Below are 17,611 nucleotides of genomic sequence, written 5' to 3'. Positions count from 1 at the left end.
GTAGCACCTTGCACCTGGTATCTGGGGCTGTGCTGTGCCCATGGCTTCATTGCCACTGCTGCCATTTTCTTGCCTGGTGGCCAAAAACAGTTTGGCAGTGTGGGCAGTGCCTACCAGTATGGCCAGGGCAGGCCCCCCTGATGGCAGCAGCAGTGGTGGCAGGGAAGCCATAAGAGTAGCACCCTGTGCCTGGTACCTGGAACACAGGGCCATGCTGCACCACTGCCACTGAGTAGGGAAAGAGCCAGCAGTGTGCGTCTAGCTCGGTGCCCAGTGACCACAAGTAATAGGGCTTGGGGCTGAGGGGTGAGGCCACACTGTGCACACCACTGCAGGGGCAGCCGAGGCACTGCTGTCCAGCAGGTTAAAGGGGCCGCTGGGCAGGAGTTGCTCCCCTAGCTGCATACTTGACTTGGCTTTCTTCTGCCCTGGGCTAGTGCCAGCACACTCCTGCCCCCCACCAGCCTGGGTCTCTCTGCTTGGTGGGGCTTATATCCTGGATGGAACCTCTGCCACAATCCCTGTGTGCCTCTCCCCACCTGGGCTTGAGGCCATTTTGCTTTCTTCCCTTCCCCCGATCTGGCATTTGTTCCTGGACTGCTCCAAGTAAACCCCAGCCCTAGCAGCTGGGAAGGTGTAGTGGGGTTGCCCCCTGACTAGGAGAGGGCTCTGGGGGTCCTGGACCATGCTGAGCCATAAGCGGGGGGAAAAGTCTGTGCTGGTGGGACAGGGGAGGGAGGCAGGGAATTAAACTCCACTCCATTCCCTGTTCGCTTGAGTCTGCTGCTGGGGCTGACCATGCCCTGCCACTGCTCCCACAGTGAGGTGGGGCGGGGGTGCCTGACAGGGACTTCTGTGCCCTAGCCAGGCAGACCCCAGCTGGGGTCCAGGGAGAGAGGAGGAATAAATCCCCTCCCTGTCCCCTTTGCCTCAAGGGTAATGCCCTTCGGCATCTGTTCATGCCCCCATACCTGCTGCTGTTAGAGAGCAGAGGGGTGGGGCCAGCCCTGCTCTCTGAAGCAGACAGAACTGCTGGGACCAGGGCTGAAAAGCATGCTGGGATGCTGGGGGACTCTGATTTAACTTAAACCATGAAGGTATCTGGGACAGAAGTTTCATAAGCTGGTTTGACCCAAATCAGTTAAGTCTGATACTACATTCAACCAGGTGTATCTTAAACCAGTTTCTGCCATTTTGAAAATGGTTTATGTGCACTGAACTTCTGTTGTGTTACAGATTTAAGCCAGTTTCTGATCACTTAAACCAGATTATGTGTAACTTTTGTTCCTAGCCTTAATGATCACTGTTTGCTGGGTGATTTGATTAATGAAGTTACTTCAGTGGTTCTGTAGTGGTTACCCATTACAGAATACTCTTTTGTACTGCTTTTAAATAAGCCTGCCTGCCTTTGTCAGTCTCTTGGCAGAAAGAGGTCTTTTCCAGCATCTCCAGTTAAGGACCTGTTCCTGCTCCTCTTTAAGTTAATGGCCAAGCTCTCTCTGCCAGCAAAACTAAGGACCATTAAGTTAGTGTCAGGTATAGACCAAGAGTTATGTAGAGGGCTTATGTGAGAGTGCAAATTCATTTCCCAAACCTAACCACCAAAAAAGCATATTCTGGCTCTAATGGGTACATAATGCTCATCTGTGACAGCACCAGATATTTTGTTCATGCTTACAGTCGAGGTCCTGGTTAAATGGAATTCTGGTTAAGAAAATATTTGACGGCTGTTCTTTTTTTTTTTTTTAGGGAAAAATAGATAAGCTCAGCATATTGTCCATCCATTAACACAGTGGTTCTCAACCTTTTTGGCCTCAAAACACCCCTTACTGGTCTCAAGGCACCCCTCCATAACTTTTGTGACTTGTGTGGCACCCAATTTCAAAAACTAATTTATATATTTCAGTACTTACCTTCTTGCTGAGGGGCTGAGCAGTGGAGGTGGGAGATCATTCAGGCAGGGACAAGCCTGAGCCTGAAATTATCTACTTGGCTTATCTGCTTATCTCCTCATACCTCCCTTATCTCCTCACACCTTGCATCACCCTTCAGAGGATCTGATAGCACTCCAGGGTGCCCCTACATGTTGGTTGAGAATCACTGCATTAATAACAAAATTTCCATTTAATGTCTGTTATCTGAAATGTGTGATTGTGTTTTATGTTTAATTAAAATGTTCTTTCAAAAATATACATTTTCTTTTTAATGGATAATTGAGTTTTCAATAAAACAAAACATTTGAATCAGCATGTTTATTTTCCTCAGACTGTTTTGAATTTTTGCCCAAACTTGTGGCTGAAAAGTCAAATTACTTGTATTCTTGACAAAATTAAATTTGTACATCAGGGATATGCCCGTTCTTAGTATCGGTTCAGGTATAATACAAAATTACATGAATTATAGCACTTGCTGTCCATTGTTGTTAATGGGAGATTACACCAGTTTTCAGAAACTGAACTTGTGTCAATCTGGTCCCTATCTTTTAAGTACTTAATTTGGAAACTTTAATTTCATAATGAAGGATTCTTCCATTAAAAAATTTTAATGAAGCCTATATTAAACCTGTAGTTTTAGGCCCCGAAATTGACTTGTATGCTAAGATGTTTCCCTCTTTTCTTGTTTACCCCTGGTTGTGCAATTGCTTAGCAACAAAGCAAAACACATGATATTATCAGCCCCCTTTGTACTCAATCATTAAAATTTTAATGTTCACATATGATGTTATCATGGAGATGATCTTAGTGTTTGGAGAGGGAACTGATTAAATAAATGGAAGAAGGCAAAAAATAAAGTGTGTGTGTTTCCTTCTACTTGTCATCCACCTGCTCCCCTCCCCCCACCTCCAGTAACAGGTCTTCAATGTAGTTTATATGTTGTGTTCTTTGTCAGAGATATCCAATATATATTTCAGGGCCAAAAATTACTAAAACTGGTAGTGTTAACATACATGCACATTCACACACATTCTTTTTTACATTATCTCCCATAAGGATACACTAAAGACAGTTTGCTATTTGGAGAAAAAATTACCAAACACTAAAAGCCAGTAGAATGAGAGCAAAACCGATTTCAATGCTGCTGGGATTGCCTGTCTTAGGAGCTCACTCATGGTACAATGCAATTACCATGATAATAAGAATATCAGATTATTCTCTTTTTTTTCTTTTATTTGGCAATAAATAGTAATTTTCCCCTCTGTCCAGGATTTCCTGGACTTGTTAACACATGAAGCAATCTGCATGTTTTCCTTCTCCTTGTCATTTTCCTCCCTGCTCCCCCTCCCTCTTCAATATGATTTATGTGCTGTGCTTTTTGTCAGAGATGCAATATATATTTCAGAGCAACTAATACTAAAACTAGTAGGGTTAACACAGGGAAAGTTAGAAACATTATAAATAGTGTTTATTTCAAATGACATATGTTGTTTAACCTATTGCTCAGGTTTCTCAAAGAGATCCAAGGGGGTTAGATCCCACATGTATTGAATGTTCATGAAAATTAAATATCCAGATCGCCTACCCTCCCTTGAATATCTCAGTGGTAGTGGTTAGGTAGCTTAATGGTAATTAATGGTGATGGTAGTTCAAAGGTAGAGTCTTGAAATACTGGAATGATTTAATATTAAGTGGGATACCTTCTAGAAGTAGCACATTATAGACCAGATTCTGCTCTGAGATATATCAATGTGTGACTCGGGGAACTCCAATGAATGAAACTGAGTTGTTGTAAATGGTACACCAGTATGACTGACTTAAATCAGGGCCTGATTCAGTCTGTCATTGTATGATGTGTTATGCAAATGAAAATCTTGTTTTCCTCCAAAGTTCCTAACTAATTCCCACCCTCAACATAAATCTTTTACTGTTCCTCTGCTTGAGGATGGACAGACAACGTCAGTACTTCTGTACTCTCTAGAGTTTTTCTTAACCCCTACTTTTAAAAATTGCCCCATCAAAATTCTTTCAGTGGAGCTACTATTGTGTATTGTTTACCTCTTCATGCTGATGTTTCTTTGTGATTTCAGGCTACTTTAAACACATTTTAATGATGTAATGAAACAGCTCCAGGTTGCTGTTGCTTTAACAACATCACAGCTGGGACAGGCAGAACAGGCATGGTGGCAGAAGCTCAACCAGAGCTGTTTAGACATTCGTAGCTGCTAAGAATACTGCACTCCCCTCCCCGGCCCCCCATCCTTTATCTGACCTGCCTCCCTACCCTGGCTTTTGGGCCATGTGCCCCTACCACCCCACGCCTCCTCTCTATTCTCAGCATCACCACCTGGCTCTCAGAAACCATTTTCCTTAACCCTCTCACCCACTCTCCCACAGGGTTTGCCCCAGGCGCTAATTTGTCTTCTTATACCACTGCTTTATTGTCTCTCCATGTGGTAAGTGCAGCTTCCGTACCATTAACCCTTTTGAATGTCCACCTAGTTGACTCTTGCATGTTAGAAGTGTTGACCTGCAGTGTCCATAAACCAGAAGGTAGGAACATGCACATCACTAGAATCTTGAAGCATCTCTACAGGACTTTGGTATTTTTCTATATAGTTCAGAATGGTCCTCCCTAAGTTTTTCTTTTGTTTCCTGAACTTCCTAATATCCTTTCCATGTATCCATCCCTGATGCAGTCTGTGATCCCTACTAAAGCAAGAGCTGCTTTCTCTGCAGCTCCTGAGATATGGAATGACCATGATGTATATTTTCATTTTTTTTCTTCTTTATTTTAGAATTTCATGAGCAAGCACATTTATTCCATATTTTCCCTTATTTATTTCTTCCTTCTCATGCCATATTATGTACTTCTGTAAATCATTTGAAGATACAATTCATGAAGGTCAGTGCAATGAAGTTTCAATGATTCTCTTATTAAAGTTGTTGTGTAGCAGTGCTTTGAAATTGGGCAATTAATTGCTTCCCCTCTGCTACTCGGCCTACAAGAAGAGCATCCAAGAGAAATTATTCCATTGGCACCCACCTCTCTCACTAGCAAACAGAAGTATCTCTTCACAATACTTAAAGGTTATATACTTTAAAGTTTGGCTGTATATTTATTTTATAACTTTAAATGTCAAATAACCATAGAAAGGGTTTTATTGTTGCCAATAAGAAGGGTAGGGGGCTGTAGTTTAGGACATCTGATTTTGTTTCAGTGTTATCTGGTCTTTTGCCTTTATACAAGCAGTGTTCAAGTGCACTATAGAGAGCATCCTAGGATGACAGTGCTGGAGAGGGGGTAACTTTTACATGAAGAAGAGCTTGCATGTGTCTCTCTCTATGATTTGAAGTAGAGAATAGGTATAGCGCTTTGCAACTCTTTAACAACATGGAGCCTTGGGATTACCTATGTTCAGAGTAATCCTGAGCCTGTGAAATCCCTTAGGAAATGATGAACCAAACCCAAATAAATTATGCATACAGAGTTTCATTTGATTAGGCTTTATAGTAAATGAAGGGTTCCTGCTTCCCCTTTGGTTGATCTTAAGAGTAGTGGTCTTCTTCTTTCAATATTGATGGCTCTTGCTGTTCTCTTATGTGTTTCATGCTTGATTTATCTTTCTTGAAAGGCCAAGTGCTGGAGTCAGGCGAATATTTCAGAACCACAGCTTTCATTTTCTGTAAAAAAGCGGATATCTATCAAGCGTGGTTGCAGAGCTAATCTAGAAAATGAGGACCCTAAAGTTTTTTGGGGGGAAGATAGGAAGAATTAGATATTTAATTATTTTAAAATATCCAGTTTTAAAATCCATTCTTGTGGTTTGTGTCATTATTAATAGTGCCAACACTGTAGTTTACTTAGCTAAAGCAATTTGTATGAAGTGTATAATTTTGTTTTGAGTCTGATCGTGTAACTGTAGAAGTGAAGAGCAAGTGTCTTTTTACAGGCTATAGGATCAGGATTAGACCCTTCATTCAGAAAACCTCACTCTTAAATAGTAGTTTTAGAGACTTGCTGTTTATGCAACAGCTAGGCTGAAATGGCAATCTGCAATCATTTACAAGCAATTTGGTCTTCATTACAAATTAATGAAGTGATAATTGCTCTTTGCAACCCTTTATATGCAGAACATACTGGTGTTGTTTGGTTTATCATGCAATTTATACTTCTGTATTGACGTGCTTGTATAAACATGCCAGATTAGAAAGTTGCTGTGAAAAAATTGCAGCAAGATTACTATGGCACAACATATCTTTTGAAGTTATTAAAATTCAGCAAATCAAGTTCCTGTTTTGTTTGCATCTTTTATAGAAAGTGTAGAATGTATTGGAATGACTAAAAATGATATTAATGGGAACAGTGATGAATGAATCATGTGAATATCTATGTAAGATCCTTTAAATTTCCTTGTAATATACCTTTCATAATCCTGTCTAATTTAGTCTTAATTGATAGATGTCAATATTTGAGTGCAATTTTTCTAGAAATCCAAGTTTTTTACCGAAATTGGAAGACATTGTGATTCACATGTATATTATGTCTCATTTTTAGGTCTTGTCCACATACAGGAATTGCAGTGGTTTAATTTAAACTTATTTAATCAGTGAACAATTTTTAAGATCTAGTAGTTGATTGGGTGGAGGTCTCTATGTAGATCTCTTGGTTTAGGGTCTGAACAAACCTGGCGCAATTAGTTGTTATTTCAATGTAAATAAGTTAATTTTCACTATTCTCCCTTAGAATTATGCCTGAAAGAATCAAGGGCAAGGCTCAGCTGGTATAAGTGGCATCCATCTGCAAGAACTCCAGACTGCCAGCTTGTCTGTCAAGTTTAGTTCCTGCTTTAAACTGGTTCCTATTAGTGTAACATACCAGTGAAAGTTTCACTGATGTAAATGTTTCATTTGCTCACACATCCCGGCTACAGACAGACATTGTTGTCTGTCATTTTTGTTGCAGGACCAGCTACACCAGGCACAGCTGAACCAATTAATTAGCAGATGTAGATGTCACTTGGGGCCATTGTCCCACAGAACTGGGCTCCTGCCATTTCTAGGGCTTCAGTGGCCCAATCCTGCAGAACAACAGCCCCAGGTACCTAGCCCTGACCTGGGGTGCACTTCTACAAGTGCAGAGTGGGGAATCACCTGGGGCTCCCATGCTCTAAAGTGTGAAATGTGTCCCCTGAAATCCCCTATAGAGGAATTCCTGTGGCATGTGTTCCATGCTGCAGAGCAAAGGAACCCCATGGGGAATTCCCAGGGTTCATGCCTGCAAGTCTGGACCTAGGGCATTTCCTTGTTCTTCAGTGTGAAATATGTGCCTCTGGAATCACCTACCTGGGGCTACTGAAGAATAGAGACAGCCCTGGTGTGCATCGATTGTGCCATAACCAAACACACATTTGTCTGTGATAAAGCAGCACAAACCATCAATAGTAATCATCGTGCTAATATTTGGGGGCATTTTAGGCAAGGATGTTTGTTTACTTGTGTTTTATGCCACTATAAAAGTTTTTCTGATCTAACATGGGCAACATATCTTTGCAGCCCCATTGTGAGTGTATCAGTTTAGTTTAGATTGATGGTTGTTAGCCTTGAAAGACTCAAGGCACTCCTGGATAGACTCAGGGCACTTGGGAAAAGCCAGCTCTTCATTTTCACCTGTTTTTTGACTACAGAAAAATAATAAAGCAATGCTTCTGTTGCAAAGAACTCAGAAAGACCACATCAGGTCACAATGTTTTAACACTCCAGATTCCTCTTTGAAATCTTTGGGTTTATCATGTGAACTGTGATTGCACATGTGACAATGCTGTCATGGAAGGATCTCAAGGCACCCCAGTTTGCCTTGGCATCCTGAACTGTGTACAAAATTCCCCTGTGCATGTTTTACAGAGCTGTAATTTAGAGCACTTTTTATAGCACTATAAAGTTACAGCACTTTTAAACATGACAGATGTTCAGTGTTTGGGGGTGGGTGGGCTTTGAGCCTCCCTGCACTTTCCAGCCTCAGAGGTAGGGGGTGCTCTGCAGCATGCTGGAACTTCTCCATGGGTCAGAAATCTGACCAGCATACAGAAGCTATTTAAAGTGCTACAGATTACTCAAGTGCTATAAAATATTTAATACCTCATTTAATAAGGGTTAATTTAAAGTGCTGTACTAATTTTTAAAGTGATGTAAAGCACTTCTGTTAAGTCATGTTAATAAAGCGCTTTAAATGGCCAAAAAAACCCCAACTTCTGTACACACCCCTGTTGAGAATCACTGGTTTAGTTTAAACTAGTTTCTATTAGATCTAGCTTATCTGCTGAGGTATTCTAGTGTAAAGTTACCAAAACCAATGCAAGTACCTTGATTCCACTGTAACAATATGCACACAAGGGTTTTACTGATTTTATTTTTTTTATCTATACTAGTCTAGTACGAAGTGTACATGTTTACAAATGCTTAAACAAAAATAAGCCTGATTTAAACAATACAAAAGAGTATTCATAGGAAGATTCTTCAAAATAAATGATATAGAAGTGTCAGCTGACAGGACTCCCAGCCTGAGGGGTGTACCATGTCCAGCATAAAACCTCCAAGCCCTAGCGGGCTCCCAGCAGCAGAAGACTGCGTCTTACCCATGGAGGGGCTGCCCAGGATTGGGCTCCACCTGCATCAGCAATAAGACATGATGAGATCTAATGCATAATCCCATAATTGCCCCTCCTGCAATGCATATGCCTTTACCTGCATGTGTAAAAGGGGCCTCTGAATTCTTTGTAATTTAAGTAGATGGGGAAAGGCATATTCCTAGAAAAAAATTATGATCTGTACTCAGAGAAAGTGCACTTTCTCCAAAAATGCTTTGTTCCATCTACTTCACTCACTCCAACATTTACAACACCTAGTAACTCTGTCTCAGGGGTTACCACTCTCCAGCTGCATTGCATCTGATTGCTGCCATGGCATGGGGTTTGCATTTTGGAATGTGTTGTGTGTATCTCTCTGGGTGACAGTGATCCAGAAGATGGATTTTTGTAGCTTCTATAAACAGTCATGTTTCACTGTGCGCTAAGTTCTATGTCTTTGTATATGCATAATTCTCTTTAAAGATAGAAAAATAGCCTTTTAAAATTGTCTGTAAATGGAGGCATTCAAAGTTTCATGGATAGTTTTGAGGGAGGGAGATTATATAAGTAAAATATTAAAACATGTAAATCCATCGTTCTTGAATGGTTGAAAGTCCTTTTAATTGTTAGGATTAAATGAACACAGCATGGTAACTACAATAATCTATTTTTTCTATCAACAGTGAAAAAAGCCCATATATCTGTCAAAACTAATTAGAGGACCAACACTGTTAAATATCAGTTGTGATGAGGCTGGTGTAAAAAGCTATACAGAATTGAAGAACCTGAGTTATTGGATGTTTGAAAATAAAGTTTGTGATAATCTTTAGTAACTGTGGTAGCAAGGTTGAGGTGAACTAGTGGGGTCAGAGAGAGATGCAAAATAAATAGAAGTCTCCTTAAATTTTTTAAATGTTGCTCAGGCCCTGAAATGTTGTAAACTCATGGTATTTCAGCAGCAGCTGGAGAGAGAATGAGCTTTATATCACTTTATACTAAATGCTGACTTGTTAATGGTGACTGTTAGTGTATGTATAAAGCATTCATAGGATGGGTTAGAAAACATGAAGTGCATGTGTCACAAGACTTTCCTAGCAGTTTTAGGTAAAACAGTATTGCTCTGTATAGTGGGGCCAGACTCTTCAGTGAAGTGTTCTATCATAATGTGCAGCTGCAAATACAGTAACTACCAATTATAATCAATATCCTTAATATTTTTCTTTTTTTTTCAGTGGGAAGAGATAAGTGGAGTCGATGAGCACTATACACCAATCAGAACTTATCAGGTGTGCAATGTCATGGATCACAGTCAGAACAACTGGCTAAGAACAAACTGGATCCCACGCAATTCAGCTCAGAAGATATATGTGGAGCTCAAGTTTACCTTGAGAGACTGTAATAGCATACCACTGGTTCTGGGCACTTGCAAAGAGACCTTTAATCTTTATTACATGGAATCTGATGATGACCATTCGGTCAAGTTCAGAGAACACCAGTTTACAAAGATTGACACCATTGCAGCTGATGAGAGCTTCACTCAAATGGATCTTGGGGATCGAATTCTCAAACTCAATACAGAAGTTCGTGAGGTGGGACCCATCAGCAAGAAAGGCTTTTACTTGGCCTTTCAAGATGTGGGTGCATGTGTTGCCTTAGTATCAGTGCGAGTGTACTTCAAAAAGTGCCCTTTCACCGTAAAGAACCTGGCTATGTTTCCAGACACAGTACCTATGGACTCCCAGTCACTAGTGGAAGTGCGAGGTTCTTGTGTCAATCATTCCAAGGAGGAAGATCCACCTAAGATGTATTGCAGTACAGAAGGAGAATGGCTAGTGCCCATAGGAAAGTGTTTGTGTAATGCTGGCTATGAAGAAAGAGGCTTTGCTTGCCAAGGTAACAATGTACTTCATATTTATAGTTTAATTATTAGCAGGTGTTTCGTATCATGTCCCTTCTCTTCATAATGATTCATGTTCTTCACAAACTAATGAGATAGATTAACTGGATCACAAAATTACACATTTAGTTTTTACTTGTTTGATTCCCATGCATAATATACTTTAATAGTATCCACTTGCAGGATTGAGTGAATTATTTGCAGCTAAGATCACATGCAACAAATCCTGGCTCTCTTCCCTTATCTGGATATCTACAAACAGATTATCATTTCTTGAAATGTATTAATTCTGGTAAAACATTTGAAATTTTGTATGAAGTTTCTTTTTTTTTTTTAAATCTCGATGGCTTGAACTATAAGTATTCAGTATTTGCTGCTTGACTTATGGGTTGGTTAGGTCAGGGCTGATCAGATAAAACAGAAGATGTTTTTCTTGATCTCAATTGATCTAAATGTGCAAACACTTGCAAAGTGAATATGAATGCATGAAGTTTTTTATTATACTTCCACAAATACTCATGACCCAGAAATCATTTTCTGTAAATGTTTGGGTCAACAAAACTTGTTTATATAAGTTATGGAATGCGATGAGGATATGAGAGTTGCTAAATCTAAATATATGATTTACATTTTATTTGGAACATACTTGCTGTAATTAATACAACTGGTATGACACATTTTTTTTCTTCTAGTCAGATACATTGGGTTTTTTCTCCCTTTTGCCCCTTTGTGCCATGTGTCTACCAGAATATGGTTTGTTCCTGCTGGCCAGTGGGCTTCTAGTCTCCATGCTTGTGAAATCCTTGGCTTGTTCACAAAGAATTCCAGTGAAAAGGCCAATGAAGGATTTTAAAGTGCCTTTTGTAAAAAAGGTTTTACAGTTATCTCTGAAAGCACTGATATTAGTAGTAGTAGTTTACACTGTTGCTGGAGGTTTGTTTGTTTTTTAAATTAAAGGACACATCAGTACTTTGAAGTTGATTGAGACTAGCAGAATCTTGTAGTGGCCAAACTACCTGTCTCCCTAAACTCTTCAGTGCAACTTCCTCACCGTTCTGCCTGCCATGCCTTGGTGAGAATTGTATTTTACATTGGGAGGCTGTTCCCCTAGGTCCCTGAGTATGAGCCCCCTGGATCAGCATGTGGCTTAGCTGATTGGGCCCTATCTTTGCCCTCAGGCACTAATTTGCCTTAGGGGCATTAACTGTGGCCATCAACTACCCCCATAGCTATGCCCATGCTTTACAAGTGTTGCTCCATCATTACTTTTTATGAGACATCATCATCCCATTCTCATTCTCCCCTCAGGCACTAATACCTTTGTCTGAGTTTTAGCCTTCCAGATTTCTCTTGTTGAAGCCCTCAGCTGTGGCCCACTGTCTTGGGATTTGATTCCCCAGCCCCAGCCCCACTGCATTTAAGCCCTATACAGAGCTTAACACAGAGCACCCCCTTAGCACCCTGCAGGATGGCCTCCGGCCTCTTCCTGGGCGCTCTTCTCCCTGCAGACTGTGGGGCCAAACTAACTTGAACACACTTGGGAGTGGAGCCCACTGGGCACCACCCTTCTGGTCATGTTGCTCCTCTACCGTGTACAGGTGTTTCTTTTTAGCTCAAAAAAACCACCTGTTCCTGCTGTCCTGCTGTTACCTGTCAGCTCAGTATTTCCCCTTTAAAGTGACAGGGGCAAAGCCCCCTGTTACAGAAACGTAGGGGTTGTACTACTTTGTGCGCCCTTTAAAAATAATAAGAGCGAGGCTTTTATTGACCTGACACACTTAAACTTTGTGCCTTCTGTAGCTATCTTTTTAATTCCTAAAATTTGAAAGCAAATACAGATATTACTGTAAAGAACCAATATGAACTTGCCAAAACATTAGAGCACTTGTCCCTTTAATGACTGGAAGCCATTGGTTTAGAATTACAGTGAAATGTGAACTTGAAATGATTATTGCTCTGGAAAATATCAGAGAAAAATTGAAGTAATGAAAATAAGTATTTAGTAAATGAATAAGTAAAGGTGTTTTCTTAAAATAAGGTTCTACATTCAGACACTGCATGTATACATAATTTCTACTGGAGGCAGCAAGAAATGTGTGTTGGATTTTTTTTGGGGGGGGGTAGGGGAAGGGGAAAGGCAGGGGTGTTCACACTGCAGGTGGGTTTTGACCAGGAACAGAGAACATAAAAGCAGATTCTGTTACCCCAATCATACCTTGACAACCAGTTCCGCTTTCCCATTATTTTGGTCTTAGTTTCACACGTTCATCAAAAGAGCTTTGTATATGAGATTAAACAATTTTAAAAAGTGATGGGAGATTCTGGCTTGCACTGGCTCTGCATATAATATCCTTCTGTCATGACAACTTTCAACAGCATTCATATTTGTCAAATCTTTTCACCCTCGTTTGATTTAAGTGGCACTCTAAAAGCAGTCAGTGATCCAACCTCACTGTTGTTGACATCAGTAACAGCAGGAATTGGAAGGCTCGGAAGCAAATTCAGTTTTTCACATGTTTTTTGAGTGACTGCTTTGGCTCAGCTCTGTTCCTTCTGTACCATTTTTTCTTGGCTGTAACAGGACTTAAATTCAAAATTATAGTGTTTGAAGTAGACATAAGATGGAGTCACAAGCACACAGGCATGAATGAGTGAGGAACTAAGAGTAATATCACTCTCTAGTTGAAGTTAAAATAATCTGAAATGGAAACAGCAATAACAATGCTTCTTATCTTCAGAGTACTTGAAAAGCATTTAACTAATTATGGAAGAGATTTTACCAGATGAGCCTGTGTGCAAATACTTCCTGAAAATCTGATTTGCTTTCACACCAGTGACTTTTATTGTCTCTGAGCAAATACTTATAAGGATTTCATAACACATTTTCAAATATAAAATCAGTTTGCATTAGTAGAATGGCTTCTCTGATAATGAAATTAAGCACACTAATGAGGTCTGATCATCCCATTAGGTTTCTTTTGAAAATCCTGCGTGCGGTTTCTTTTATTATTGGCAAAAAAAAGTTGAGTCCCAATCTTTCCCTCAAATAAGTAGCATCTGCCATTTATCACATATGTTGCCAACACAGGTTCCCTACCTTAGCTTTAGGTCTGAATCTTGTACTGTGGAGTGTATAGACAAGCTGCTGGCCTGGTACAGAATGCTATATACTGGAAGGCAATGCATAGTAGAGCTGTGCAAAATTTCTCCAGCTGTTTGGTTTCAATGCTGTTTCAATTCATTTTGAGCTTGAAACAGTAGAATTGAAATGAAATAAAGGACTTTGAAACAGCCTTGAAACAAAACAAGGGCAGCCAAAACGTTTCAAAAGTTTCGAAACATTTCAAGTTTCAAAGCAGCCCTTCCCCTCCCCAAGCTATGATTGGGCTGGGGAATGGAACTCAGCCCAGCTTTATGACCCCCCTAGCTGCTACCTTGCAGTGTGGAGAACACCTGAATGTGTGGTATGTGGAGCTGCAGACATGTCTGTGGCACCACATACTGCACAGCTGCGCTTCTCTGGATGTGGTCTATGAATCCTGATAGCTGTTCAGTGAGGCAACTACAGTCAGATATAATGATCTGCCAGGATTGCCCTCTATGAATCTTGGGGAGCATATAAAATGTTCCTGAAACAGGACAGTTGGGGTGTAGTAGTAGTTTTTCCTGAAGCTGGTATGGGCAGGATTTGATAACATTTTCCTGTTCCAGAGTAAATACTGATGTGGAGTCCTCCCCAAGTTCTGTATATTAGTTGGTGTCTGAGAGTTGTCTAGTAGTCTCATTGTTAGAAATATTATATATAATATTAGGCTTGTAAACAAAAAGATACGTTTCTACTCCCACTGAGGAATTTTGGGCTACTTAATTGCTTTTAGGGTTATTATTAGGATTTGGGTCCTGGGGAGACTTTGCCAGCAATGTGTTGTTGTGCCTGGATATAACATTACATGCCAACTGACATAAAAAGGTGTGACTTAAAGAGCTTGTGTCTTTCCAACATTAAGGCCTTGAAATGTTGTTCACATTGCTAAAGAATTTTACTAACCAAGGCACTTAGCACAGTCAATCCTATTTGACTGGGGCATATATTGTTTGGGATTTTGTTTTCTTCCTTCAGCTTTACCAGTGTTTATTTTGGGGGTGGGCGTATAACATCCTTCCCCAATTAGAGCATTAGGTTTCTTCTGAGTACTGTCTGTGTTGGACTTTGTGGTAGTTTTCTGTTGTTTACTTAGTGCAAAGTTGTGTTCACCTGATTGGTTTTTAATACAGCTGTGACCTGGATATGAATATACAGTACCTGTCCCTATTCACAGAATGTTTTACAAAACAAATGGTTATACTGCCTACTTGTTCCTCTAAAGCAATGATATTTCATTTTTAATTTTGCCCTATTTAGAATGAGAACTATTGGGAAATTATTTTAGCTACTAGATTTAGTCTCTTAGTCTGTTCCTTGCTGCTGTCAGAGTTTTTCCTCTTCTACTTTTGTTAGTGCTTTGTCTTGTTTAGTTTAAATGTTCCAACTTTTACTTTGAAATGTGTATCTTCACACATAGTCACCACTTATGTTGTCCATGTTTAACTATTTTAATCCTGTTATCCATAACTTCAAAATTGTCAGTTATATAGTATATTTAGTCACTTGTTTCTTTACTTCCCTGTAACAGTGTAGCCTGACTAATCAGAGTATTCTTTACTTGGCTTTTATGAAGGAGCCCCTTGGCTACATGTGTCAAGATGCACCCTTTACCAAGATAGATGGGTTAATAGCTGTTTTCCAACCCTGAGGGATCCTTTAGTGAACAATTCACCCCAGGTATCTTGCCCCACTATAGTAATCTTAGGTGAATGAAAAGTTGTAATCATCATGATATTTTCAGAAATAGAGGGTTAGGACAGAAATAAGACCAGTGATAAACATAGACAGGAAAAGTACAGATACTGCTATACAGTAGCAAAAAGAAAAATAACTTTATATAACAAAAAATAGTAAAGAGAGAAGGAAAAGATTTGTTCCTCACGGCACAATGTTTACCACAGCTCTTTTCTGCAGATGTTACAAAGGATCTAAATTGATTTAATTTTGAAGAGTAAAGAGTATTTCCAAATCCTCAGGAAAGCAACTGGTTCTTTTGGTGACCTTCCTCCAGCTCTGGTAATTCTCTCAAAGAATATACACCTGCAAAGTACTTCTCAAAACAGATTGAAGTCATTCACCATCCTGGTGCAGAGCTTTCGGCTTGCCGTTGCAGACTTTTCCACATTCTCTTCAAATATCCCTGTGGATGATCTAAGGAGCTGATCTGAAGAAGACTCTCCATATATGGAGTCCCTATGCTTCCGTCATACAGGCAGTCCTTGGACTTACGACTCAATTGGCTCCTGAAAACCGCATCTTAAATCAAAATATTGTACCTCGGAAACAATTTTCTCATAAGAAACGATGTTATAAATGGGGGATTGATTTCTGAACCAAGGCCCAATATCCTATTTTCACCAAAAATACCCCAGAATTTTGTACTCGATCAATTATAGATGAGTAATATAGCTACATTAATGTATTTATATTGTAAATAGCTGTCACATTGTTTGGAAGGACTTCTTTGAGGTGACTTTGCTGGGCTTTTTGAAAGGCTCTTGGTTGGACTTTTTGAAGGGTTCTTGGCTGGAGTCTTCTCAGGAGTCTTGGCTGCAGGTTTTTCTGGAGTCTCATCTGCTTTCTTAAAGAAAGTGTCCAAGGAAGTTTGGACAAATGTTCTCAGGGAGATGAGTGAACGCAGTGAACTTTTTTTGCTGGCGTGGCATCACATCGGATCAAGCGTTGTAAAGTTGAAACTGATGTCACCAAGTTGAAACAGGGTGTCAATTTTTAAACATTGTAAGTGCAGAACGTTGTAACTCGAAACGTGGTTAAGTCGAGGACTGCCTGTATAATAAAGAGATTCAATCTCTCTATCTTCAATCAGCAGTTCTCAGCCTTCATCTTTAAAAGAGTGTTGAAGGAACTGACATACTTGTCTCTGAAGTGCTCCTCTCCCTTGATAGTCCATTTAGATGGAAGGATTGAAGTCACATTAGGACTTGTTTTATGAAAATCACAAGCATCCACTGGCACGGACAAGTGGAAGGATCAGATTTGTAGCCTAAGAGTATTGACCATTGAGTTCGGTGATAATGATAACATCCCATAGGAAATCTCAGCTACTAATTTGGGTAGCAAGATACTAATGGGATTGAATGGATAGCAGAACCTCTTTTGGCCACTTCTATTCAAAAAGAGTATTGACAGGCACAGAAGTATACTGCAAGTAGGCCATGCTGTAAGTAGATTCAATTGAGAGAATCAGCAAACCTTGAAAGGAGAGGTGCAACAGCCTTGTAGCTGTGATGACCATACTGCACATCTCAACTCCCTAAGTTGCTCAGTGATGCTCTGTTATAGGGACAACATAAGAGAGTTCCAGCAGTGCCACACACAGCCTTCTCTTGTTCCAGGGTACCTCATCTTCCTGCCTTAAGACAGTAGAGATCCAAGAAAGAGAATCAATTAATCTCAAAAGAGAGGTGTAACAATCATTCAGATGAAATGCTCCATATCATCGAATAGGGCCAAACCTGCTTTTTTGTTTGTTTGTTTTTAAATACAATCCAAATTCCTTAAATACCTTTCCTATTTTTTATTTTGTAATAATAGCATTATGGAATCGTTAGTTATGTTTTAGTTACAGCAGGTCCTTTAAGGTTTTACCAGCTACCTTTTATACTGGTAGACTTTAATATTTCCTCCTATCAGACATTACCTGCTACAGTATTCAATTCTTCTTTTCCTTACTAAGCAGAAGAGTCAGAATAGCTTCTCCTTGAATGGGATTTTTTTTAATTGAGTCTTGGTAGATTACAGACTCAATATAAGTCTGCAGTGTAATGTAGCTGCACAGAAGGTGGATGCAGTTTTGGGATGCATCAATACAAGCATTAGGTGTGAGATGTCGGAGGTGATTGTGCCTCTCTACTCAGCACTGGTTAGGCCTCATCTACGGTACTGTGTGCAGTTTTGGGCTCTACATTTTAAAAAGAATGTAGATAAGTTATAGAGGGCCCAGAGGTGAGTAGCAACAATAATAAAGGGCTTGGAAGGCAAGTCATAC

At 40.0% G+C, this 17,611-nt stretch overlaps 1 protein-coding gene across 2 annotated transcripts in view; it reads left to right on the top strand.

Annotated features, from left to right (window-relative positions):
• The window catches only part of EPHA3 (EPH receptor A3), a 366,545-nt gene that overhangs the window by 93,749 nt on the left and 255,185 nt on the right, over positions 1–17,611 (top strand). For both annotated transcript variants that reach the window (XM_090057555.1, XM_090057547.1), the window contains exon 3: positions 9,793–10,453. In XM_090057555.1, the coding sequence (XP_089913681.1) occupies positions 9,793–10,453 (661 nt within the window). The remainder of the gene's footprint in view (positions 1–9,792; positions 10,454–17,611) is intronic.

This window comes from Crocodylus siamensis, chromosome 1 (genome assembly GCF_052110815.1).
Source record: "Crocodylus siamensis isolate JL-2025a chromosome 1, ASM5211081v1, whole genome shotgun sequence".
Classification (NCBI taxonomy): domain Eukaryota; kingdom Metazoa; phylum Chordata; order Crocodylia; family Crocodylidae; genus Crocodylus; species Crocodylus siamensis.
This window is presented reverse-complemented; position numbering and strand designations above follow the sequence as displayed.